This window comes from Perognathus longimembris, chromosome 8 (assembly GCF_023159225.1).
Source record: "Perognathus longimembris pacificus isolate PPM17 chromosome 8, ASM2315922v1, whole genome shotgun sequence".
NCBI lineage: Eukaryota > Metazoa > Chordata > Mammalia > Rodentia > Heteromyidae > Perognathus > Perognathus longimembris.
The window spans coordinates 26897570-26924038 of record NC_063168.1 but is presented as its reverse complement, the minus strand read 5'-3'; the positions used below and the strand labels follow the sequence as shown (position 1 = coordinate 26924038).

At 37.6% G+C, this 26469-nt stretch overlaps 1 protein-coding gene and 1 non-coding gene across 4 annotated transcripts in view; one reads left to right on the top strand and one right to left on the bottom strand.

Moving 5' to 3' along the window:
• Exoc6b (exocyst complex component 6B) overlaps window positions 1-26469 on the top strand; it is a 530388-nt gene that overhangs the window by 63875 nt on the left and 440044 nt on the right. For 2 of the 3 annotated variants that reach the window (XR_007211870.1, XM_048352734.1), the window contains exons 2-5: window positions 10321-10486; window positions 16832-16879; window positions 18620-18710; window positions 18817-18862. Coding sequence is in view for 2 of the 3 variants with exons in the window: in XM_048352734.1 (XP_048208691.1) it covers window positions 10321-10486; window positions 16832-16879; window positions 18620-18710; window positions 18817-18862 (351 nt within the window). In the remaining variant the exon portion in view is untranslated. Of the gene's footprint in view, window positions 1-10320; window positions 10487-16831; window positions 16880-18475; window positions 18480-18619; window positions 18711-18816; window positions 18863-26469 lie in introns of those variants that run through there. The other variant, XM_048352735.1, reaches the window with a different exon arrangement.
• On the bottom strand, window positions 23795-23981 carry LOC125356973. The gene has a single exon (XR_007212008.1). It is a non-coding gene; the product is annotated as a U2 spliceosomal RNA (small nuclear RNA).

Here is a 26469-nt window from a genome sequence, read left to right as displayed (position 1 = left end):
TCTTTCTTTCTTTCTTTCTTTCTTTCTTTCTTTCTTTCTTTCTTTCTTCCTTCCTTCCTTCCTTCCTTCCTTCCTTTCTTTCTTCCTTCCTTCCTTCCTTCCTTCCTTCCTTCCTTCCTTCCTTCCTTCCTTCCTTCCTTCCTTTCTTCCTTCCTTCCTTCCTTCCTTTCTTCCTTTCTTCATTTCTTCATTCCTTCATTTCTTTCTTCCTTTCTTCCTTCCTTTCTTTCTTCCTTTCTTTCTTTCTTTCTTCCTTCCTTTCTTTCTTTCTTCCTTCCTTCCTTCCTTCCTTCCTTCCTTCCTTCCTTCCTTCCTTCCTTCCTTCCTTCCTTCCTTCCTTCCTCCCTTCCTCCCTCCCTCCCTCCCTCCCTCCCTCCCTCCCTCCCTCCCTCCCTCCCTCCCTCCTTCCTTCCTTCCTTCCTTCCTTCCTTCCTTCCCTCCTTCCTTCCCTGTCCTGGGGCTTGGACTCAGGGCCTGAGCACTGTCCCTGGCTTCTTTTTGCTCAAGGCTAGCACTCTGCCACTTGAGCCATAGTGCTACTACTTCTGGCCATTTTCTATATATGTGGTGCAGGGGAATTGAACCCAGGGCTTCATGTATATAAGGCAAGCACTCTTGCCACTAGGCCATGTTCCCAGCCCCTTAGTTTTTGTTTTTTGTTTTTTTCTTTTTGTAACTCCTTCCTCTGTTATTTCCCTGTTTTCCCCTCAGGTTCCCACCCCCTCCCCCCCACAAGTGTGCTTAACTTTTTTGCTCAAGGACTATCACTTGATACATATCCCCACTTCCACCATTTTGCTGTTAATTAGAGATAAGACTCTTTGATTTGGCTCTCACAGACTGGCTTTGAATTGAGATCTTCATATCACAGCTTCTGACTAGCTATAGCTAGTATTATAGGTCTGAGCCACTAACTAGTATCTGGCTTTTTTCTTTTTTATGCTCGTTCTGGGGCTTGAACTCAGGGCTTGGACATTGTCCCTGAGCTCTTTTGCTCAAGGCTAGTATTCTACCACTTGAGCCACAGTTCTACTAATTAATGGCTTTTTGGGGGAGGTAGATTATTGGATATAAGATTCTCATAGACTTTTCTGCCCTGGCTGGCTTCGAACCATGACCCTCAGATCTCATCTTCATGAGTAGCTAGGATAACAGGCATGAATGACTGGTGCCCAGCTTCTACTTCATCTTCATATGCCCTAAACATGCACACTACAATTCTAAGGTCTCAGTGAAAATGATAGTCTTACTGAAGTAAACTCTTTTTGACCTCTTGTAGTTTCTCTTTCAACATTGTTTGCAAATCTGTTTTTCCACTTTATTTTTAACTTTTGGAAAAGCAGAAATACTAAAGATGCTTTTATAAAGCTTAATGAGAAGAAAATGTTTGAGGATTAAAATCATGACAAGTTAAAAAACATATAAAAAAGAAAAAAACAGAATAAACTCTGGAATTTTTTTCTTAGAATAATCAAAACCAACCAAAATTGAGAGATAAAGGATAAAAAGACAAACCAATGCAACAGCAGTACTTACAAAACTATACGGTGTAAACCAATTGTACAACTTATGGTGGGGAGAGGGAAATGGGGAGGGGTAGGTGGGGAAAAATGAGGGAGGAGGTAACAAGTTGGATAAGAAATATACTCACTGCCTTACATATGAAATTGTAACCCCTCTGTACATCACTTTGACAATTAAGAAATTAAAACAAAAATAAAGGATAACCAACCAAAGGAAAAAAAAGAATAATTAAAACCAAAATCCAAACCAAAATGTTCTTTGTGTTTTGAAGTTCTCCTTGGTTCTAAGAACAAATATGTTTTATATCATGCATTACTCCTTTGTAACCTCTGAAGCATTGGGCAATTCACATCGTCTTGTTACCCTGATCTCTCTGTCTTTCTGTCTGTCTCTGTCTCTGTCTCTGTTTCTGTCTCTGTCTCTCTGTACATGGCCTCCTTTACACTGAGGCTCTGTGATAGCAGCTGTAAATTAAATAGGCAAGGCATAGTATTTGCCCTGAAGGAGATTAATGTTCAACTATAGAGAGAATGACAAATTAACAGGCGACCAGAATGTAGTTTAATTCTGTGAAGGTGATAACCACAAAGGAGGAACATTTGCAGCAGAGTCTTGTGATTACACAGGATTCCCGGAAGAGGTATGGTACAAGCTTAGATTTAAAGGGTGAATGGGAGTTATCATTAACTGAGCTGGAAGGGAAAAGGGAAGAACGATCTAGGTCTGAGGTCCAGATTCCTTACCAATGTGTTGTTTAACTTACTATCGATTGTTTCTTTTTGATTTGCCTGCTACCTCTGAAAACTAAACAGAGTTCTGTCATGAGAAATACTTACCTTTATAAATACTAGACTATTGAGGGAAAGTGGCTTAATGAGTAGGAAAATTACTATTGTGTAGTATGACACCTGGAAATAGGATGCTGAAGATTGCTTCACCAAGATGTTCTTCATCTGTATTTTATTTTGTATTTTCTGTTTGCAAATTATTGGCAATATCTCTTCTCATCTATGGGTGGTTGCTAGATCCATTCTTTAGTATCGTACATAGTTTCATAGAAAAAAATTGGAAAGCAGCTCCCTCTCCCCAATCCTTAGGAAAAAAAGATATTTTTCAGTGACATTCACTAACAGTTTTTCCTTTCCATTTCATTGGTGAGAGTTGTGTCACATGCTTTGCATTAATTGGGCACTGACAAGGGAAATGGAATTATCACTATTGGTTTGCACACTGATTAGTGTTAACTTAAGCAGTAGTAAGTGCAGACTCAGAGTTAATTTCGTGTCTTCCAGTGGGAAGAAGGTGCTAGGCGTCCAATTCATCTTGATGTAGAAGTTTGTGTCTTGCACTCTTTTTAAACCACTTAGTTTTGTGTTGGCTTCACATTGTATTACCTTTTTCTAATTATGTTTTCTTTGGGAGTGAAGCCTAGCTGTATCAGTAACAAGCAATGTAATTTTGATTAAGGCATTTAACTTTTCTTGGCCTCAGTTTACTTGAGTATACAATGAGAGCTTTGTATTCCAATTCCAAGACCTCTTTCAACTCTTAACATGTTGGGGGCCTATGTGATTTGCTTTTCCTGCTCTAATAGGAGACAGATTGATGTTCTCTAGAGGACACTTTCTAGCTGTGTGAACTTGGCAAGTTATTTCATCTTCTTGGATTTCAGGTTCTTTATTTCTAAAATATGAGTGATGTCTAATTTATAAGATGCATACAATTTAAAATGATGCTATATAACATTATAACATTATTCTCTCCCCTCCCCTTTCTTTTCTTTCTTTTTTGCAGCCCCAGCTAGTCCTCCTATTTCAGGCTCCAAGTGCTGGGATTACAGATATATGTCACTAGACTTGGCTCTTTTCTCCTCCTCTAAGAAGATTTGAGTTGATGTAGTCTCTAGGCAAATTGTATCTATTGAAATATAAGGGCTCAGTGTAGAATTGTATTTGTTGAATCAATTCTTCAGGTGCCCTTTTCCATAGGATTCTTTATTCATATTTGTTTCCCCATGTACTCTCTTTGCCCTCTTATTTCCTGCTTGTTCCTATACCATATGTTTAAATTCCTTCATTCATGTCTAAGCACTGGATGTCTAGACACTAGAGAAAGAATAAATGGTATTTGCCTTTCTCATTCTGGCTTATTTTGCCTAACTTGATTATCTCTAGTTCCATTTATTTTCCAAAAATGAAATAATTTCATCCTATTTTGCAGCTGAAAAATATTTCCTCTTGAATAATACTCTTTCCTCCACTACCACCTCCCCCCTCTTTTTTTTTTTTTTTTTTTGCAAGTATTGGGACTTGAGCTCAGAGCTTAGGCTCTGACACTTAGCTTTTTTTCACTCAAGCCTGGTACTCTTTCCATAGTTCTATTTGTGGCTTTTTTTTTTTTTTTTGCCAGTCCTGGGGCTTGAACTCAGGGCCTGAGCACTGTCCCTGGCTTCTTTTTTTGCTCAAGGCTAGCACTCTACCACTTGAGCCGCAGCACCACTTCTGGCTTTTTCTATATATGTGGTACTGAGGAATCGAACCCAGGGCTTCATGTATAGGAGGCAAGTACTTTTACCACTAGGCCATATTCTCAGCCCTATTTGTGGCTTTTAGGTGGTTAATTGGGGATAACAGTCTCATGGACTTTTCTGCCTGGGCTGGTTTCAACTTTGATCCTCAGGTCTCAGCTTTCTGAGTAGCTAGGATTATAGACCTGGGCCACTGGCAACTAGCTACACCACATTTTTGTTATCCATTTATAAGTTGATTGGTACATAGGTTGATACTCTGTACTGGCTATTGTGAATAGTTGTGCTAGAAATATGGGTATGTAGGTATTTCTAATAAATGTTAACTTACTTTCCTTCTGATATATGCCCAGGAGTGGTATTGCAAAATTATGTGATAGTTCTATTTAGTTCTTAAAGGAACCTATAGACTAATTTTCTAGTTAGTTACTAACTTACCCACATGTTCACCAGAATATTCTTGTTTTCTTGGTGTTTGTTCTAACTGGACTAAGATGGAATCTCAGTGGTTGTGTGTGTGTGTGTGTGTGTGTGTGTGTGTGTGTGTGTGTGTGTGTGTGTGTGTGTCAGTCAGTCCTGGGGTTTGAACTCAGAGCCTGGCTACTGTCTCTGAGCTCTTTTGCTCAAGGCTAGCACTCTACCACTTGCACTATACCTTCATCTCCAGCTAATTGGTGATAAGACCCTCTGGGACTTTCTTGTCCTGGCTGGGTTCCTGCTGCATTCCTCAGATCTCAGCCTCCTGAGTAGCTCGGAGGAGCCCACCAGTGCACAGCCTTAGTTTGTTTGATTTGCATTCCTTTCATAGCTAAGGATGATGAACATTTCATCATGTTTGGATAACTGTTCAATTTGTTTGCTCATTTATTGGATTATTTTCGTTTTTAAATTTTGAGCCTCTTTATATATTCTAGATATTCCTTATGCAGTGAATATTTTCTTCCATTGACTCTGGAATGGTTTCCTTTGCTGTGCAGCAGATTTTTAATTTGCTGCAATCCAGTTGTGCAACTTTGTTTCTATTTTTGAGCAATTGGAGTTCTACTCAGAAAAATTTTACCTATGCTTATATTTTTAAGAGTTTTCTCTGTTTTACTGTAGTGGTTTCAAAGTTTTAGATGTACATTAAGGTCTTTGATCCATTTGGAATTGAATTTTGAATTGGACGAGAAATAGGGGTCGAGTTTGTTTTCTACATGTAGATATACCCAGTATTTCCAGCACCATTTGTTGAAGACATTTTTTTTCCCCATCATTGTAGATGTTTGGTGCTCCATTGACATTCTATGTAATTAAAAATCTCTCTCTCTTTCTCTCTCTCTCTCTGTCTCTGTCTCTCATCTGTCTTTTGAGACAGGGTCTCACTATATAGCTTTGGCTGGCCTTGAACTTGAAATCCTTCTGCCTTTAGCCCAGCTAAAATCTCTCTTTGAATACACACATGAAATGTAGAAGTAGAAGAGAGATATAACACCATTATAATGTGGTATAGCATGCATCATTTATGGACACTAGGATAAATTTTTTTTTTTTTTTTGGCCAGTCGTGGGCCTTGGACTCAGGGCCTGAGCACTGTCCCTGGCTTCTTCCCGCTCAAGGCTAGCACTCTGCCACTTGAGCCACAGCGCCGCTTCTGGCCGTTTTCTGTATATGTGGTGCTGGGGAATCGAACCTAGGGCCTCGTGTATCCGAGGCAGGCACTCTTGCCACTAGGCTATATCCCCAGCCCTAGGATAAATATTTTGATCTTCGAAGAAACTGCTTGTTTATTCGGGTGTTTTTGGATATAAGACCCCCTACATGAATACCTAATCTTCAGCCAAAATTTAGATATTGAAAATGATTAATTTCCAAGCATTTTTTCATGTTTGCTTCTTTTTTCTTGCAATGATCATAAATACAGTTTACTCCATACATAGTCTTGTTTAGTTGTTATATAGCTGGACGTGTCAGTAGCACATGAACTTATCTTGAAGATCCTGGCTTTAGTAGGAGTGAAAATTTAAAAATTAGCTATAGGTCCTTGAATCTATAATGGGTATAACATTTTTGGATTTTCTTTTAAGTTTTAGAAAGGATTTATTTTAGGACAACAAGGTTAAATTAGAGAGAAATAACAAGAGAGAAGCATTTCTTGCCCCCCATGCAGGAAATGGACATGAAAGATTTTTAATACTTAGATTTTTCAGCAGTATTTGGCTATGTCACATTTAACTTTTTTGCAATGCTAGAAGTTGGGCAACACTAGATGGCAGTCTTTCTCTACTTTAAATCATGTGCCCTGAAGGAAATCCCAGTAAGCTTCATATAAGTATAAAGTTGACTGCCAGTATTAGGTTAACTTGAGATAGATCTTTGACTTTCCAAGAGTTTAATACTTGTTTATTTTCAACAGTATTTTTTGGAGGGATGGGGGGTCTTTTTTGGTACTGGGGATCAAACCCAGGATGTTGGACTTGCTATGCTTTGCCACTGAATCACCGCCCCACCCACTTGTTTATTTTTATCAACCTCTTTTTTTCTTTCTAAAATGAAGAGAGCTGTTGGTTAGCAATGAGTTAAGTTGATCTATGCTTGAAACACTGATTCAAAGAACTACTAGGTAGTGGTCAATTTACATTTTGCCTGTTCCTGTGGTAGGTAATGTGAAATAAATGTTAAATTAGTGATTTTTTTTAAATGTTTGATAACCATCTGGGCATCATGTGCACTTTCTTAGGCACAAAAAAATTCATGCAGAATCTAGGAATTGTGGATCTCTTGAATTAGACCTACACAAGCCTATTGAATGTAGTCCTTATTTCCTGCTTTAAGTGGGTATTTTAGATCTTATTCCAACTTTTTTATACTGAGAATACTCTCAAGGTCTGCTGAAACATTTCATGTTACTGAACATTGTAATTAAAGACAATATTAGATTTATAAGCATTCTAAACAGAAACAGGTGAGGGTACTGTTATGGAGATTAGAATTTCATTAATGTATTTGAACTACCTCCTAGTTATGCTATTCTAAAAAAGTATGATCTTTACATTATTGACTGAACTTGAAAGTGGAGGTGAATTGTAGAAACTTAAAGCTAAGCTAGTACTTCAGAGACTTTGTAATTGATTGCTTCCTATTTTGTAAATGAGAAAGCTCTGAGGGTCAGAGAGATTAACTGAATTGGCCAAAGACATAGCTAATTACAGTGCTAAAACAAAGGCCACACAATCAGGTACCTAAAGTTCATATTTCCTTTCTTTGATTTTTGATTTTTGTTTTGTTTAAAATAGGAATCTCAGGTTGTTTAGGGAGGCATTATTAAAATAAAATTTGAATTTCTTTGGGAGTTTTTTCTCTCAAACTTGTTACTTATAATTTTAATATAGATTTTTGTGGGGAAATAAAATAAACCATTCTTAGAAGTATTTCTGAGTCCAACTCTGCAGAGTGGATATCTGGACTCAGGAGGATATAGGTTTGAGGCTAGCCCAGTCAAAAGTTTGAAAGACCTCATCTCAACCAATAGAATTCTCAGTTACATAGCAGTATAAAGAGGTATATTGCTGTTCGGGCCTTTCTTGAGCACATGTGCAAGACATTGTTAAAAAAAATAATAGTAAAAATAACTGAGGTACATGACTTAAGTGAGAGTATCTGCCTAGTAAGCACAAAGCCCTGAGTTCAAACCCAGTGTTGTCACCCCCTCCCACAAAAAAAAAAAAACCCAAACAAAAATATTCAACCAAACAAAAAAATATTGTTGGGCCAGAACACACTGAGATTCAAAGTAGGAGGTGGTTTAGCATTTCAGAGCAGCAACTTCTATAAGTCTTCAGCCTTCCCCTGTTCTTCAAGGGGCAAGGAGTATGAATGGTTTTGCACAGAAAACTTTCTTTTCCTTTCCATTTAAATGAGGCAATGTAAGTTTGCTTGAGATTTGTAGAAATGCCAATTGTAGATGGATTTTGTCATCCCAAATAATTCCATCAGGTCGGAATAGTTATTTGGGGGACTGTTTCTGAGTTTCTAGAAAAAGGGAAATGAATTTAGATTGTTTTGTTTTTCTGAAGTAAGCATTTAGAATCCTTACTGGAAGCCAGTCTTGTACGTGTTTGGTTTGAGTTGAGTTTGGAACAGTGACACTGTTGGTGAAGATAGTATGCTTTCTGATCTACAGGATCCAGAGGAATGATCTAGTAAATGATGATAGAAATGAAAAACATTGGCAATGGAAAAACGTATATTTGGGGCTGGGAATGTGGCCTACTGGTAGAGTGCTTGCCTTGCATACAGGAAGCCCTGGGTTTGATTCCTCAGCACCACATATATAGAAAAAGTGAAAGTAGCACTGTGGCTCAAGTGGTAGAGTGCTAGCCTTGAGCAAAAAGAAGCCAGGCACAGTGCTCAGGCCCTGAGTCTAAGCCCCAGGATTGGCAAAAAAAAAAAAAAAAAAAAAAAAAAAAAAAAGAAAGAAAAGAAAGTGTATTTGTTGAATACATAGAGCCTGCAGAACTTTTCCAGATAGTGTTTTCTTCAGTTGGTGGATGTTTACCTACCTGCCTAGACACATATAGTGGTGAATGGCAGAGTTCTTGCACTTGACCTTATAATCTACTTACATTATGGAGAGAGATACATAATAAAGCGTGGAAAGTGATGATAATAGCGGATTCAGAAATATAGGAGATAAATATATCTAGCATAAGAACAGAAAAACAAATCCTCGAGGCAGGAAACGACTTTAAAACCTAGTGTAGCTGGTAGCATAAAGGATGGAGGAGAGTTAAAGATAAGAACTGGATAGAAAGACTATAGATTATCTAGGTCATTACAAGATTTGGTCAAGATTTAAGATTTTATTCTTTTATTTTTTGCCAGTCCTGGGCCTTGGACTCAGGGCCTGAGCACTGACCCTGGCTTCTTTTTGCTCAAGGCTAGCACTCTGCCACTTGAGCCACAGCACCACTTCTGGTCTTTTCTATATATGTCGTGCTGGGGAATCCAACCCAGAGCTTCATGTATACGAGGCAAGCACTCTTTCCACTAGACCATATTCCTAGCCCCAAGATTTTATTCTTTTTGCAAAGGGAAGCCATTAAGTGGAGGAGTATACATGCTTTCAAAAGATCATTTTTAGTGCTGTGTAGATGTCATTTGGGGCAGAGTGAGAGAAATGGGGAAGTGCAGAAGGAGACTGTTAGGAGACTGTTACATTGGTCTTGTGTGGTGATGTTAGGGATTTTAGTAGATATGGTAAGATGAGGTCAATTTTAAGCCATGTTTTAGAGGTTGAACAGTTGGGATCTATGAGTGGATTAGATGGTGGTTAGATGATCAGTAACTAAAACTGAGGAGAAAACATCTGAGGAGAGGAGAAAGTAAGGTTCTTACATTTAGATACTTTGGAGAATATGAACTGACATTTTTGGGGGGAGCACATTTAATCTAAATATTCAAAACTTTTGAATGTCTTTATGCAGATATCATAAGTAGGAAACTCCACATTGAACTTATGTGATGAATTGCATGCAGCTAAAAGAAAAATACACTAAAAATGTTGTGTGAAATAACCACCAGCCTATGTGTCGTAAGTTGCATATGAAACAGTAGTGGATTTTGTGTCTCAAAACAAGTTCTATCTTCAAGAAACCTCATTATGTATACATTTTAAATCTGAAAAAAATGAAATCAGCGATACTTCTAGTCTCAAGTATTTTGGATAAGGGATACTGAAGCTGCAGTAGGTTTGTCTAGTGATATTGAGTGCTTAATTTTAATTTGTAGTTATATTGCTATTATGTATCTGGTCAGCCTGGCTATATAGTTTTTCTACACCTGTGTTATTCTTGGCTATTGTAATGGAGTGATTAGATAGTTGGGTTTAGCAAACTTGGATTTTTGCTATAGCAGCAAAACTGATCCAAGAAAGGGACAAGAAAAGTATAAATTTAGGCCTTTAATCTTATGATGAGAATTTTATAATAACTATAGTTGAATATTTTTAAATGAATGAGAGCAAAAATCTGGATTAAAAAATAACTCTTTTGGGGCTGAGCTTGTACTTCAGTGGTAGAATACTTGCCTAGAATGTTCAAGACCCTAGTTCATTCCCCTGACTGCAAGAAAAACAAGTAGAAAACTTCTTCCCCCCAAAAATATTCATTTAACATTCAGAAAAATGTTAATATTTTGTGGTTTGTATCTAATTTCCTTAGAAGTTTGCTTCTTGGTTTGTAATTATCTTGAAATATATGTGGTATAATCTTCATTCCATTTCTTTAAAGGTCTGTCTATGATGGGGAAGAACATGGACGATTCATGGAGAAGCTTGAAACTCGAATACGCAATCATGATCGTGAAATTGAGAAAATGTGCAACTTTCACTACCAGGGCTTTGTGGATTCTATTACTGAGCTGTTGAAAGTGAGAGGAGAAGCTCAGAAACTCAAAGTAAGGAGACTTACCAGCTACTTATTTTTCTTTACTGTTCTGGGGTTCTGAGTAGTATGAAAAAACTGGGGATTACACTGTAGGTCACATTGGTAATTAGGATTTTTTTGTATAATGGAAACCTAGATGATTGAGATTATAGCATTTATCCAAAAAGTGTACCCTTTTGCCCAGTGCCAGTAGCTCATGATTGTAATCCTAGCTACTTAGGAGGCTGAGATTTGACAATTTGAAGCCAGCCCATCTGTGACACTGTTTTGCCAGTCCTGGGGCTTGGACTCAGTGCCTGAGCACTGCCCCTGGCTTCTTTTTATGCTCAAGGCTAGCACTCTGCCACTTGAGCCACAGCGCAACTTCTGGCCTTTTCTATATACGTGGTGCTGAGGAATCGAACCCAGGGCTTCATGTATAGGTGGCAAGCACTCTTGCCACTAGGCCATGTTCTTAGCCCCTGTGACACTCTTATTTCCAATTAAGCATCAAAAAAGTCTGAAGTAGAGCTCTGGCCGAAATAGTAGAGTACTAGCCTTGAGCAACAAAGCTCAAAGACTGTAGTGTCTCAGGTCCTGAGTTCAAGCCCCAGGACTGTACACACACAAATAGAAAAAGAAAAAAGAAAGATTACCCTTTCAAGTTAGAGTTTAATTGAGATACCGATATATGGACATGGTCTCTCTGTCATCTGTTAACTTTCTGGGTAAAAGTTATCTCTCTGTAGGATGACAAAATTTTAGGATATTGCTGTAGACTTATTTATTGCATGTCACCTAGGTTAAGGAAGAAAAAAGTCTGTGGTAGTTGTGGAGTGTCTTCTGTTGTGAAAATTCTTTTTTTTTTTTTTTTTTCCTGGGCCAGTCCTGGGGTTTGGACTCAGGGCCTGAGCACTGTTCCTCGCTTCTTTTTGCTCAAGGCTAGCACTCTGCCTCTTGAGCCACAGCGCCACTTCTGGCCATTTTCTATATATATGGTGCTGAGGAATCGAACCCAGGGCTTCATGTATACGAGGCAAGCACTCTTACCACTAGGCCATATTCCCAGCCCCGAAAATTCTTTCTTGATGTGACAGATTCTATTTTATGACGTAGGCTAGTTAAAATTGGTCTGGTCCCCTGCCGAAGGAAATTCACTTATCTTCGATAAGTGGCTTTGTTTATTGATCTTAACTCTTAACTCACTAAATTCTTCTGTTATGAAAATAATTTGTTTAGATTTTTTTGAGTTTCCTGTGTAAATAGTTCTCATGATCTATCTATCTATATCTACCTATATTTTGAGTTTTTGTGTACATATTTTTCATATGATCTATAAGTAATAAAAGTTACCATTTTTTTCTAGTCCCTATACTTTAATTTTTTTGTTGGAATTTGAATTAAAATGCAAAAATTTAAATGAATTAAAATGCATTTTTTGGGGGACATGGTATTAACTTGACAGTAAATATAAAATTCATCTAAAATAATATATTGGTAAGAGGGGCTGGGAATATGGCCTAGTGGTAAAGTGCTCACCTCATAAAATAATATATTGGTAAGAAAAATAAAAGAAACAATTTTATTTTTGGCCAAAATAGACTGGATTATATTTTGAAGCCACAGTAGTTTAAGAATTCATTTGATAGTCCGGTGCTGTTGGCTCAGGCCTGTAATCTTAGCTATTCAAGAGACTGAGATATGAAGATTGTGATCCAAAAGCCCTGCTGGAATACCTGTGAGACTCTTATCTCCAAGTAACTAATAAAAAGGTGGAAGTGGGGCTGTGGCCCAAGTGGTAGAGCACCAGCCTAGAGCAAAAACAGCCAAGGGACAGCACCCAGGCTCTGAGTTCAAGCCCTAGTACCAGCACACACACACACACACACACACACACACACACACACAGAGAGAGAGAGAGAGAGAGAGAGAGAGAGAGAGAGAGAGAGAGAGAGAGATACATTTGTTTGCCAAACGACTTAAATGGACAGGAAATTACCAAATTTCTTAATTTTTATCTATCTATCTATCTATCTATCTATCTATCTATCTATCTATCTATCTATCTATCTATCTATCTATTTTGCCAGTCCTGGGCCTTGGACTCAGGGCCTGAGCACTGTCCCTGGCTTCTTCTTGCTCAAGGCTAGCACTCTACCACTTGAGCCACAGCGCCACTTCTGGCCATTTTCTGTATATGTGGTGCTGGGGAATCAAACACAGGGCCTCATGTATACGAGGCAAGCACTCTTGCCACTAGGGCCATATCCCCAGCCCTCTTAATTTATTTTTTGATGTGAATTTTTGTATTTTGTCATGGAATATTAATATGCTTGAGTTTTAGGGTGTGTAGTAGTCCTCACTAGGAGATGTTGTGTTACTCTATGCCCTTATTGTCTTTCCAAACACCTCAAGAAATAGAATATTGCCAAGATCATTATGTCTGTCCTTTATATCTCTTAGTTATACAAGTCTTTGGAGTTTTTGCTGATATGTTATTTGCCCTCATGTATCCATTTCAACTTCTGTTACCTTGGTCTGTTCTTTTTTTTTTTTTTTTTAGTCGGGTGTGGGGCTTGAACTCAGGGTTTGGGTGCCGTCCCTGAGCCTGAGCCTCTTTGTGCTCAAGGCTAGTGTTTTACCCCTTGAGCCACAGCTCCACTTCTGGTTTTCTGGTGGTTAATTGGAGTTAAAAAAGTCTCACAGACTTTCCTGCCCTGGCTGGCTTCCTCATATCTTAGCCTCCTGAGTAGCTGAGATTACAGGTGTGAGCCACCAGCTCCCAGAGGGCTGTTTTTTTTTTTTTTTTTTTTGATGTGCCTTGGACACCCATGTCTCATACTTCTCCCACAGTTTCTTTGGGCCCCTGGTTCATGATGGGCCATGTGCTATTGTGATGTTCCAGGGGAGGAATATCTCCTTAGCCAGGTAGTTCTGAAAATTGACTGTAATGTTTACTGATTGCTGGTGTCGCTTGCTGATACCAATAATTGTGTACTCCTTTACTCTTTCTCTTTTCTTTCTTTCTTTCTTTCTTTCTTTCTTTCTTTCTTTCTTTCTTTCTTTCTTTCTTTCTTTCTTTCTTTCTTTCTCTTTTCTTTTTTTTTTTTTTCTAGTCAGTTGTGGGTCTTGAACTCTGGGCCTGAGCACTGTTCCTGAGCTCTTCAGCTCAAGCTCTTCAGCACTTTATTACTTGAGCCTCAGTGCCACTTTCTTCTTCCTCTTTACTACCTTAAACTTCAGATTGCTCAGGTTGCAAAATACTTCAGATTGGTCAAGATGCCTCTGAAGAAACCCCTGAACCACCTACTACTTTTGAGGGTGCTAATTTATTTAAGTGCCAGGCACTTAATGTCTTCATTGCACACCTGGTAGGGCTCTGCTCTAGGGGAATCCATTTGAAAGAACCTATGAAATGTATTTTTTGGAATTCTAGAAAAGTTTCAAATATGGAAAAGGTTAAGTAGTAACCACTTTCAATACTACTCTAATATAACAATGAACAGAAACTGCGCTGATACTCATTTCTGTTTATTCACAGCATTCATATATACATGTATATATATTTCTTTATGTTTTCTAAATCAAAAGAAGTGACTTCCTTGAAGTTGATGTAGTGTAATTTTGATTATAATATATTGAAGTAGCTATTGACTAGTTGTTATCTTTCTTAGTAGAGTATTGGTTAGGCTTTCAGGGATTTTTTTTTTTTTTTCTGGTTCTGGGGCTTGAACCTCTGGGCTTCGGTGTTGTCCCTGAACTTTTGTGATCAGTGCTAGCACTCTACCACTTGAGCCACCATTTCACCTCTGGGTTTTTGTTGGTAGTTGAAGATAAGAGTTTCATGGACTTTCTGCCCAGCTTGTCTTTGAACTGTGAATCTGCTGATCTCAGCCTCCTGAGTAGCTAGGATTACGGTCATGACCCACTGGCACCTGGCCAGGGGTATAACTTTGGACCATAGTTTGCATGATTTAGTTTAGTTGGCTTTGGTATTTTTTAATCAAAACAAATTAAACAGAATAGAATAGAAAATAAAAGTATATCACATATAGTATGGCTAAAATGTTGTATCAAAATGTGTGTGTGTGCGTAATCTCTATATTTACTTACTGATTTGTAATGTAAAATGTGTTATACAATGAATTAGAGATAAGAATGGTGATAAATGTTGTATCCGTAAGGAAAACAAGGCCATTTTAGTAGAAACAGTGATGCTGAGTTTAGTGGTATAAATTTATGGAGGATTTAATTTTAGATTTCTACTATGAGAAAGAAACATCTTATTTTTATTATCATACCTATTTTGAGGGAAATAATGTTTTGACTCAAAATCAACGTATTTTTTTCTTATGTTGAGGTGTTTTCTGGTTATAGCCACTTATTGGTTTGAATAATAAGCTTCACCTTTAGAGACTTACCTTTCTTGTGCTTCCTCAAGATATTTGAGGGCAGCCATTGTTTTGATAAGTTAGGTATAGTATATAGAGTTTCAAGCTGAGTTTTTTTCCCTCATTGCACTAAAAATCCCTCTCACCTTCTTTTTCATGTGGTTTACCTTTGGCTTTTTCCTCAAATCTATTCTCATCTAATCATGCTTCAGCTTGTCAGTAGCCTTTGTGAACCATGACATCTGAATATAATTGTCACAGTTGGGTCTTGGCACCCAAACTGTCTTGCAGGTCAAATCCATCTCGCTTTCTATTTTTTGCAAATAAAGTTTTATTGGGACACAGCTATACCTACTATTTTACATACTGTTATTATTGCTGTAGTGGCAGTGTTGAATAGTTACAGCAGAGACTGTGTGGCCTGTAAAATCTAAAATGTGTACTATCTAACCTTTTATGGGTACAGATTGCTGACCTCTTTTTAAAGAAAATGCTTCTATTAATGCCTTAGATCTGAGTTTTGGGCAGCTACATCACACTCTTAATTCTTATTGAGCCTGCAGTCCAATAAAACAACAAAGTGTTTCACATATGGCATTATTAAGTAAATAATAAAGAGGTAATATGAGTGTTTCTTGCTTTTCTTTCTGATACTTTATAAAGGCTTTCTGGAGGAGGTCAGATTTCATTTTTTTCTTTGAAAGTAGTCATGCCTGTGGTAGTTTCTGAAAATGGAGTCTAGGTAGTTAGAGCAACATTTTAAGAAAATATCTTTTCTGAAAAACTAGCTTCTTGAGATGATTTTGAATGAAAGGTGTTAAGTTAAATAACTCTGGAAAACACCCCATATGATAGCCTTTGTTGGATATTTATAGTGCATATTATACTGTGTATGTCTGCACACATGTTAATAACATCAGCAAACATTTCTTGCTACTCTAAAGGACATCATAGGAAATACTGGGCTTAGCTGGGGAATGCAGTAAAAATATAAAGAGTAGCTATTATTAGTTGAAGACTAGACTGCCTCTACTACAAAAGTTTGGGAGGTTAATATTGCTTATGTATTGGTAGTGTCTCAGGTGATAGATGAAGAAACTACTGTTCTATGTACTTAATTTGCATCAGTGGAGACATCAAAAGTAGATGCTGTTAAATTTGTGTCCTTGTGCCTTTGAATATGAACTATCATTTAGAGGCTAATTCATAGATTTTTAACTTTGGTGGCAAAATTAATGGAACTATGGAAATATTGGGAGCTGTTAAAAATGAATGGTCAGGAAGTTTCTAAACAGTTTCTAAAATTAGGGTAGTAAGCAGAGTGAACACTTAAAAAGTGGAACTCCTATCTGACCATTTCAGGAATGCATTGGTAAAGTGAGATGTGTCCATGATAAAATTTGTTCTTTCTAGACAGCTCTGTATGGATTATTTTTTCAATTCTCTGTCTCTGTCTCTGTCTCTCTGTTTCTCCCTTCATTCTTCTCAAAGTGTCATCATTGGTCATTGTAGTATCTTAGGTTGGAATGTTCCAAACTAAACATAATGATTTTTTTTCTTAACGTTACCCAGAAGGTCAAATATCCAGTAGAAGTTTAAAACTTAAGAGAATGCCATGGAGCAGAGCAGTGTGTGTGTGTGGAGGGGGGGACTGGGAATATGGTCTAGTGGTAAAGTGCTTGCCTCGTATATATGAAGCCCTGGGTTCGATTCCTCAGCACCACATATATAGAAAAAAGCTGGAAGTGGTGCTGTGGCTCAAGAGGTAGAGTGCTAGCTTTGAGCAAAACGAAGCCAAGGATAGTACTCAGGCCCTGAGTCCACGCCCCAGGACTGGCAACAAAAACAAAACAAACCAGAGCAGTGTGTGGTAGAATCCTGAAAGTAGCAGCTACTTAACCTGTCTTTGCATATTGATCTTGATATTTACTCAAATATTTTCTAAATTTTTTTTTTAATGAGTTTCAATTGTCTTCTCTCCACAGAACCAAGTGACGGATACTAATAGAAAACTACAGCATGAGGGAAAGGAAGTAAGATCAATTTACCTTTTGAAAAAAATCTTTTCTGTTCTTCATTTGGATGACTGTTCTTCATTCGTATGTTGGAAGCACTAGGATGTTATTGTTACTTCTTGTAATGTTTATTTAAATTAAAAGAAACAGCCATTTCAAAGTGTAAAGAGAGAAGATGTAGTTTGCCTTAGCTGTGTTTCAGAATCATCTAATAGTCATAATATGGCCATTGCCCATCTCCCTGATTTGGATGTTTGTTCCTCAAATAGTTAACCTACTTGAAATCTTTCCTTCAATATTATCTTCTTAATGAAACCTCAAACCACTTTATTTGAAATGATAATGTCACTCTTATTTCCTGTTTTTGTTTTACTTCTTCCTACTGTTTTTCTCCATTGTACCTACTATCATATAGTCTTGATACATGTTTTACTTATGCAGGGTTATTTTTTTGTTGTTGTTGTTGTTGTTGTTGTTTTTTAAGTCTGGGTCCTTCCATTAGATATTAAGCACCCATAGAGTTAGGAAGTTCAGTTTGTTTATTCATTTGGGTATGCTTTTCATCTTCCTATGTGACTGACACATAATGATGCATAACAAATACTTGTTGAAGAATGAATCGCTGATTTTATTAATTGATGTGCTTATCATTTAAACCTTTAGCAGTTTGTAATGTTTTTTTTTATCCATTTGTTCACTTACTTAATCCTTAGAACTAAGAAATGACCAACTTAGGATAAAAGTACTATGACTACTTTATTGATGAGGAAACTGGAACAAGAGATATTACTAAAGCTAACATAGTAATCTACAAAGCTGGGACTAAACTCCAAATTTTCTGGTTCATAGTCTACTACTTTTTTCTGTATCATACATTTCCATTTTCTTCTATTCTTTTTTTTTTCTTTTTTTTTGGCCAGTCCTGGGCCTTGGACTCAGGGCCTGAGCACCTTCCCTGGCTTCTTCCCGCTCAAGGCTAGCACTCTGCCACCTGAGCCACAGCGCCCCTTCTGGCCGTTTTCCATATATGTGGTGCTGGGGAATCGAACCGAGAGCTTCATATGTAGGAGGCAAGCACTCTTGCCACTAGGCCATATTCCCAGCCCCTTCTGTTCTTTTTTGAATGATATCTAATTAGATAACATTTTTAGATACAGTTTTGGGAAAAATACTGTAAGAGGTTATGTAACTTTTGCCTTTTGGTATCACATATTCCAAATCAGAGTATGGTTTCTACTAGTTATATTGTGAAAGACTTCAGGTAGAATCCTTTAAAATTGGAACTATGAGAAGAAAAAAGTGACTTATTCTTCTCTAAGCTAGATCTGTTAGAAAAACTACATCTTCTAGGTGTGTGTGTGTGTTTCTATAATACCCTAGTAGAAGATCATTTTCATGTGTTTTTGAAGCTCACTGATGCAAGAAATATGAGATCTTCACAGAAGACTGGGGAACCCATAAATCATAAGGAGTTTGACTAGGATTTGGAGAAAACATGCAAAATGTTTTCTCCAGATAGCTTCTGTATTTTAGGATATCATTTTACCTACTAGCAGAGTCTGTACCTTGGTAGGAAGTGGGAAACTGGGCAGGAATATTTTACTGGCTGGGAAAGGCAGTTCCTTAGTCTCCTTCGCAGGTCTTACTATGAAACTGTCTGGGATTTTCTGATAAATTGAACACAATGTGGAAAAATGTGACTGAAAGCTTTTTATTTACAGCTGTTGGCATAATTCAGTTTTTTTCCCTCTTGCCAAGCTGGTAATAGCGATGGAAGAGCTGAAGCAGTGTCGACTACAACAGAGAAATATTTCTGCCACTGTTGATAAATTAATGCTGTGTCTTCCAGGTGAGCAACTGGAAATGGAATAGGGCTCTTGTCATAATACCTTTAGCTTTAATTAGTCTTTCACCTTCTCTAAATAATGTCTGTATGTTCTTTTCTTTCTTTCAAGTCCTAGAGATGTACAGCAAGTTGAGGGAACAGATGAAAACAAAAAGGTAAGATTTTTTTTGTTGTTGCATAGTTTTTATTTAAAATTCCTGTTAATTAGAATATTTTTAAGAACATCTTCTCTAGTCTGTAGCTGTCTAGACTTACTTTCATTAGTGGTCTACTGTGGTATTTAATAAAAATAATATTTATAGTTTGATTTTTAAAAAATTTCTTTCTTGTCAAAGTGATGTGCAGAGGGGTTACAGTTTCATACGTAAGACATTGTGTACATTTCTTGTCCAACTTGTTACCTCCTCCCTCAGTTTTCCCCCACTTCCCCCATTCCCATTTTCCTCCTCCCATGGGTTGTACAGTTTGTTTACAGCATATAGTTTTGTAAGTATTGCTGTTGCATTGGTTTGTCTTTTATTCTTTGTCTCTCCATTTTGATATTCCTCTCCCCTTCCCTAGTTCCAGTACATGTATATATAATACCCTGGCACCAAAACCAGTTACAGTGATTTTTTAGAAGACCCGATATTTTTTAACTATTTTTTTTTTTTTGTCTTTTCTTTCTTGGTACTGGTGATAGAACCCAGGACATTGCACTTGCTAGGCAAGCGCTTTGCCACTGAGCTACATCCCAGCCCAAAGACCCAGTATTTTAGGGGGAAAAACATAGCATTCTTTACTGATAATTGATTTGGGAGACATGATGTAATTTAGTGTTCTTACAGAAAAAATAATTCTGGCTTTGTGCAGGAGTGTTATTAGTCAGGATTCTCTAAAAACCAGCCAAGAACTTCATATACATATATGGAAAGATAACAATGAAATCTATTAACATACCATTAAGAAGTAAGGAAAGGCTGTTATAAGCCGATTTAAAAAAAAAAAGAAGAGAAAGATAAGGGAGAGTATTAGGATCAGTTGATCAGAGTATGTTGTATGCATGTGTGGAAATATCACAATGAAGCTAATATATGCCAATAAAAATGTTTTTTTTTTTTTTTTTTTTTGGCCAGTCCTGGGGCTTGGACTCAGGGCCTGAGCACTGTCCCTGGCTTCTTTTTTTTGCTCAAGGCTAGCACTCTGCCACTTGAGCCACAGCGCCACTTCTGGCCATTTTCTGTATATGTGGTGCTGAGGAATCGAACCCAGGGCCTCATGTATATGAGGCAGGCACTCTTGCCACTAGGCCATATCCCCAGCCCAATAAAAATGTTTTTTAAAAAAACCATCCAAGTTGGGTACTGGTAACTCACACCTGTAATCCTACTACTGAGGAGGTTGAGATCTAAGGATTGAGGTTCAAAGCCAGCCTGGGCGGGAAAGTCTCTGCCAGTAAGACTCTTATCTCCAATTAACCACCAGAAAACCACAGTGGCACTGTTGCTCAAATAGTAGAATGCAAGCCTTGGGCTGAAGAGCTCGGGGATAGTGCCCAGGCCCAGAGATCAAGCCCCACAACTGACCAAAAACAAACAACCCCCCTCCCAAACCACCCAAGAAGATACGGTGTGTATGTGTATTTATCTCTCTGTGGAAGTACTTATTTTAAGGAACTGGCTTGCACAATTAGGGAGGTCCACAAGTCTAAAATATACAAGTAGGCAGACAAACTAGAGTCAGTATCACACCTTGACTCTACAAGCTGTTGGTTTCCTGGCAGAATTCCCTCTTCCTACTCTGAGGTGGGATGGGGTGAGCATGGGGTTTAAAACTGTCTTCAGGTGTGATTGGTGATAGCCATCAACATTATTATTAAGTAGTCTTTACTCACAGTCTATTGATTTAAGTGTTAATTTTTTTTCTTCTGCAAGTAGTTGGTAGAGCCTTGAGCTCTTGGATGGCTTTTTAGCTCAAAGTTGGTGCTCTACTATTTAAGCTTTTTGGCGGCTGATTGGACATATGAGTCTCACAGACTTCTCTGCCTCAGATGGCTTTGAATCACAATCCTCAGATCTCAACATTCTCAATAGCTAGGATTACAGGCCTGAGCCACAATGACTCACTTAAGTGTTACTCTTGAGTAAAATATACTTCCATAGAAACATCTAGAAAAATGTTTGACATAAAGTCTGAGTACCCAAGTTGACAAATAAGACTAACCATCACACAGGGCAAGGTCAGGGTTCAATTCTGAAGAGTCTTCTCCTTTGTAGTGTTTCTTCCAGAGGAATCTGTTATACCTTTTTTCAGTGTTACTTCAAAAGAAAGTCAGTGTTTCCACCCTTTGCCTAGAGCATTGTGCAGTTAGAGGTGGTGCTTTATTTTGGTTAATAGTTGTTTGCAGTTCATTTGATAACTTCAGATCCCCTATTTTAAATTTTGCAAGGCCCACCTTCTTTCCTAGGGCAGTCAGTTTTACTGAATAAGACTTAATCCCAGGGCTAGGAATGTGGCTAGAGTGGTAGAGTGCTTGCCTAGCATGTATGAAGCCCTGGGTTCGATTCCTCAGTACCATGTAATCAGAAAAAGCCAGAAGTGGCACTGTGGCTCAAGTGGTAGAGTGCTAGCCTTGAGCAAGATGAAGCTTAGGGACAGTGCCCAGGCCCTGAGTTCAAGCCCCTGGACTGGCAAAAAAAAAAAAAAAAAAAAAAAAAAAAAGAATCCTTCTGTAATCTGCTATGAATAATTTAGCAGTTCCCAAGAACTCTTTACTTTGGCTAACAGTCATGATGTTTCTTTCTCTGCCTTGTCTGAGCTCCTGTGTTAACCTTGCCTCTCTCAGTCAGTTTTTCTCTTTCCTTTCCTTTCTTCCTTTTTGTCTATCCATTAGACAGCTCACTTTTCCCCCTGGCATAGTTCTCTGCAAAGGCTCAAGGAAACTCCTTTGCAGATTTTTGCAGGGTTTTATGCCCCACCCCCCCACATTGTTTCCTTCAAGTTGCCAAAACCATCTTAAACTACTATAATACCTTTTTTTTTTTTTGGTCAGTGAGTCGTTTGGTTTTGTTTTAAATCCAGTTTCATTTGTTCTCTCTCTCTCTCTCTCTCTCTCTCTCTCTCTCTCTCTCTCTCTCTATCTCTCATCACGTTCACCATTTTCTGTTGTCCGATGTTTAGTGACAGTTGTTTTATATATTTTAGTCAGCATCTACTTGTTTCTAAAGTTAGGAGGTCATGTCTATCTCTTGTGCCTTCATGGCTGCAAGCCTAGTTTTCTTTTTCTTTTTAGCTGCTTGTACTCCAGGGTCTTAGTAAGGAAAGATATCTGAACATTTTTCTCAAGTACATAAAAGGTATTAACTATTTGTTAATGATGCTCTTTGATTAGGAAAGCAACTCATACTTTCCTGTGTTAAAGGCTTATATTTCACAATTTTGTCATATCTGAATTGAAAAAATACTTATAGGTAGTTGTGATTTGCCTTCAAGGACCTCTTACTAGAGTTGAAGAAATCATTGTGATGGAATGGGAAAAAAGAACTGTATTTTATTTGTGTGGAATCAGTGTTCTTCTCTTGATAGCATTCAACCATGTCTAGGTTATTGGAATTTTAATTATCCAGGTTTGGTATCCATACATGTTTTCTTGCTCTCTTTTTGTTTCATGCTTTGTATTTCCTTCATTTCTGCTTATATTTCTATTAAGGAGCCTGCTATAGGGGAGAGGAGAGAGTGAACACACATATACATGAGGAATTTGGCTTTTGACTTAGTTTCAGTAATGTTTGGAGATCATCAAACAATATGTCAAAAATCTGGTTTGGAATTTCCATGGCCACAGGAAATACCATTTTTATTTTGGTACCTGTTATTTAGGTGTTTAATTGACTGTTATTGTTTATCTGTCAGTGATAGTGAAGTCCAGCCAAAGTTTGAATAATGTAATTGATGTTATAGTATGAACATGAGCATGCTAGGAGCGAAGGGATAATGGGGAAATAGGTGATTTTCTCTGTTGCCAGGAATCACTGAATTTTGTACTAATTAGCTTTGAAAAATGTAGATCTCTTTGACAGACCAGATGTTTTCCGCATGAGCCATGTGTCTCATCAGAGCCCGTGCCTGTTTCTGCAGGCAATATCCTTAGATTTTTCTCATTGTGTAAACAATGTTCAAAAATATAACTAAACCCCCAAATGTGTTTATCTTTTTGGCTTAATTTCTGGCTTTCTATCCATCCTAAAGTTTCTCTCTAGAGGAATTGCATATTATTATACATAACTCTTTGTATCTAATTTGGGTATAAACACCATCGTGTTTACACTGAACCATGTGAATTGTACTGTTTTTGAGCCTGTAAAATTTTAATACAAACATCGATTTTAGTTTTAACTATATTTGTGCTTTCATTACTAAATTTAGGAGAAATAAGCCTTTCTTCTCTCCATGAATTTGGAATAAGATTTTGATTCTTGGAACACATGAGAGTAGACATTAAAAAAAAAGTCTCTAGTGTTTAGTGTTTGTGTCACTAGGAGTATTGGAGCAAGAAGCATTTAAATATCTGCTATGAAAATTATTCTTTGAGTATAAAATAGACCTACAAGTCTGTTTAATTTATAGAGATAGAACTAAGTTTTACCAAGTATATCATGTGAATGTGGAAATTAGAAAATTAAAAGCATGAAGAAGAAAACTGGTTGCCTGTGGCTCACACCCATAATTTTCGCGACATAGGAGGTTGAGATCTGGGAGAAAAATCCTTCAGACTGAATCTCCAAAACACACCAGGAAAACAGTCTTGGAGATGTGGCTCAATTGGTATACTGTCATCTGAGCAAGGAAGCTGAGCAATTGCAATGCTTTGAATTCAAACTCTGGTACAAAAAAAAACTTGAAAAGCATAAAGAATAAAATTATCACTCATAATGTTTCTGTCTAAAGAAAAAAAGCTTACCATTTGTGTGTTTTTTTAGTTATTCTGTGCTTTTGTATACACTTCGTGATACTCATATACATGCATCATTTATTCTTATATACCTATTTATAATTTCTAGAAATGTCAGATGTTACAGTTATATTTGTAAGATCATTTTTATTTCTTCAGTTGGTGAACCATTACTGTAGTTGCTGCCCACCAGGCTTCTGTGTGGAGTTGATGGAGCAAGTTCCCATTTCATTTCTCTGCTCTGAAAACCCATTTGATGTATTGTTCTTAGATAAGGTGTGAAATGAGAAACTAATAAGAACAAATACCATCCTTGATCTTAGTCAAAAGGCAGAAAGTGATATTTATTTTTTGAAAATAGCATATATTAGTTGTTTAGTAGGAGCATTTCATTGGGACATTTCCACAATTGTAGGCAATGTATTCTAATCAATCTTACCTCCTTTGTCATTCTCTCTTGTCTTTTCCCTTGATTTATTTTTTAAAATTTATTAAGTAGTTGGACAAAGGGATTACAGTTACATTAGTGAGGTTATGAGAACAGTGCTTCTTTTTTTTTTTTTTTTTTTTTTTTTTTTTGCCAGTCCTGGGCCTTGGACTCAGGGCCTGAGCACTGTCCCTGGCTTCTTCCCGTTCAAGGCTAGCACTCTGCCACTTGAGCCACAGCGCCGCTTCTGGCCGTTTTCTGTATATGTGGTGCTGGGGAATCGAACCTAGGGCCTCGTGTATCCGAGGCAGGCACTCTTGCCACTAGGCTATATCCCCAGCCCAGAACAGTGCTTCTTGATCAGTGTTATCCCCTTCCGTCGATCTTCCCCATTTCCCCCCCTTCTGTCTCTACCCTCAGGTTTCATAGTTAATTTTTTTTACATAATATATATGGAATACAATGACTCTATTTGCTCACTGTTTTTTTAAAAGTAACTTTTGAGAGGCAGCTGTGGCTCATGCCAGACTCAGGAGAGAGAGATCTGAGGAGTGTGGTTTGAAGCTAGCCTGGGCAGGAAAGCCTGTGAGACTCCAAAAAGCCAGAAATAGAACTGTCTATTAAGTGGTAGAATGGTAGTCTTGAGCAGAAAAGCTTAAGGACAGCATACAGTCCCTGAGTTCAAGCCCTAGGATTAGCCAAAAAAAATTATGTTCATCTGACATTACAAACATTTTGCTGTTTCATTATTTCGTTGTTTGACATGGGGATCTCATATAGCTTAGGCAGAGTGATAAATTCTTGATTCTCATGCCTTAACCTCAGTGCCTGGATTGCAGTTGTGTGATCATTAGTCATGGTTATATTATAATGTATCTATCAATTACTGGTTATTAGGCATCTATATTAGTTTGTTTTATTTGCTAATATAAGGAACCTTATAAACCAAGAAGCTTGTCTGTCTATATCTATCTATCTATCTATCTATCTATCTATCTATCTATAGTACACCATTTGTTTAATGGCAGTTACTTAGAATAATTGCTTTTGCTAAAGTTCTTTGTTGAAAACTTGTTTATCAGCAAACTGTGAATTCCTAATTAATGGAACAGCTAACAGCAATGCAAATTACCATTTAAGAAGTCATTCATCAGCTTGTCACCAAGCGCTAAGATCAACTCAAAATGAATTAAAGACCTCAATGTCAGACCTGAAACTCTGAAATTATTGCAGGTAAGAGTAGAAGAGACACTAGAATTTATAGGCACAGGCAAGAACTTCCTGAACAGGGTTCCAGGGGCTCAACAGTTGGAGAGAGACTAGACAAATGGGACTATATTAAAATAAAAAGTTTCTGCTAAGACATTTAGCTAAAGACATTGCTACTAAACTAGAAAGATAGCCAACCAATTGGGAAAAGATACTTACCAGCAAGGCAACACAAAGGCTTACTAATATCAATCATATACAGGGAGCTCAAGAAACTAACCCCTTCCAAACCTAATAAACCAATCACTGAAATGGGCAAAGGAACTAAATAGACACTTGTCAGAAGAAATAAAAACAGCAAAGAAATACATGAGGAAATGCTTACCATCCCTGGCCATAAAGGAAATGCAAATAAAAATAACACTGAGATATCCATCTTACCCCAGTAAGAATGGCCTGTATCTAATTTCAAACAACATCAAATGCTGGTGGTTAGGTGGAGAAAGAGGAACCCTACTGCACTGCTGGTGGGAATGTAAACTACTAGTACAACCACTCTGGAAAGCAGTCTGGAGGTTCCTCAAAAACTGAACATAGGCATACCCTGCGACCCAGCCATACCAGGATATGACAGGACACCTGCACCTTCATGTTCATTGCTGTACTGTTCACAATAGCCAAGATATGGTAGCAACCCAGATGCCCCACTACAGATGAATGGATTAAAAAAATGTGGTACCTATATCCAATGGAAATTTACACTACCATTAGAAAGGATAAATGACATTTGCTGCAGAATGGATGGAACTAGAACAAATCATGTTGAGTTAGAGAAGCCAAGAACAGAGAGACAATTGGCTTATGGTCTCTCTGATATGCAGATGTTAGAATTAAAATCCAAAGAGATAGAGCAAAATAAATAAGGTCTCAAGATACCAAAATACAGTAAAAAGAAAAGAGGACACAGAATGAGTGGAAAGTGTGTGAAAATAATAATAATAATAATAATAATAATAATAATAATAATAGCAGCAATAATGTAGCAGAGGGGACCATCAGCTACATCAGACACTGATGAAGTGAACTAAGCAACTCATTGGTAGGAATGGGAAGGAAAGAATGAGAGTGGAAGAGAGAACAGATGTTACCAAACAAAAGGAAAGTAATGTACTTTTCACCCCAAATGGAAGAAATGC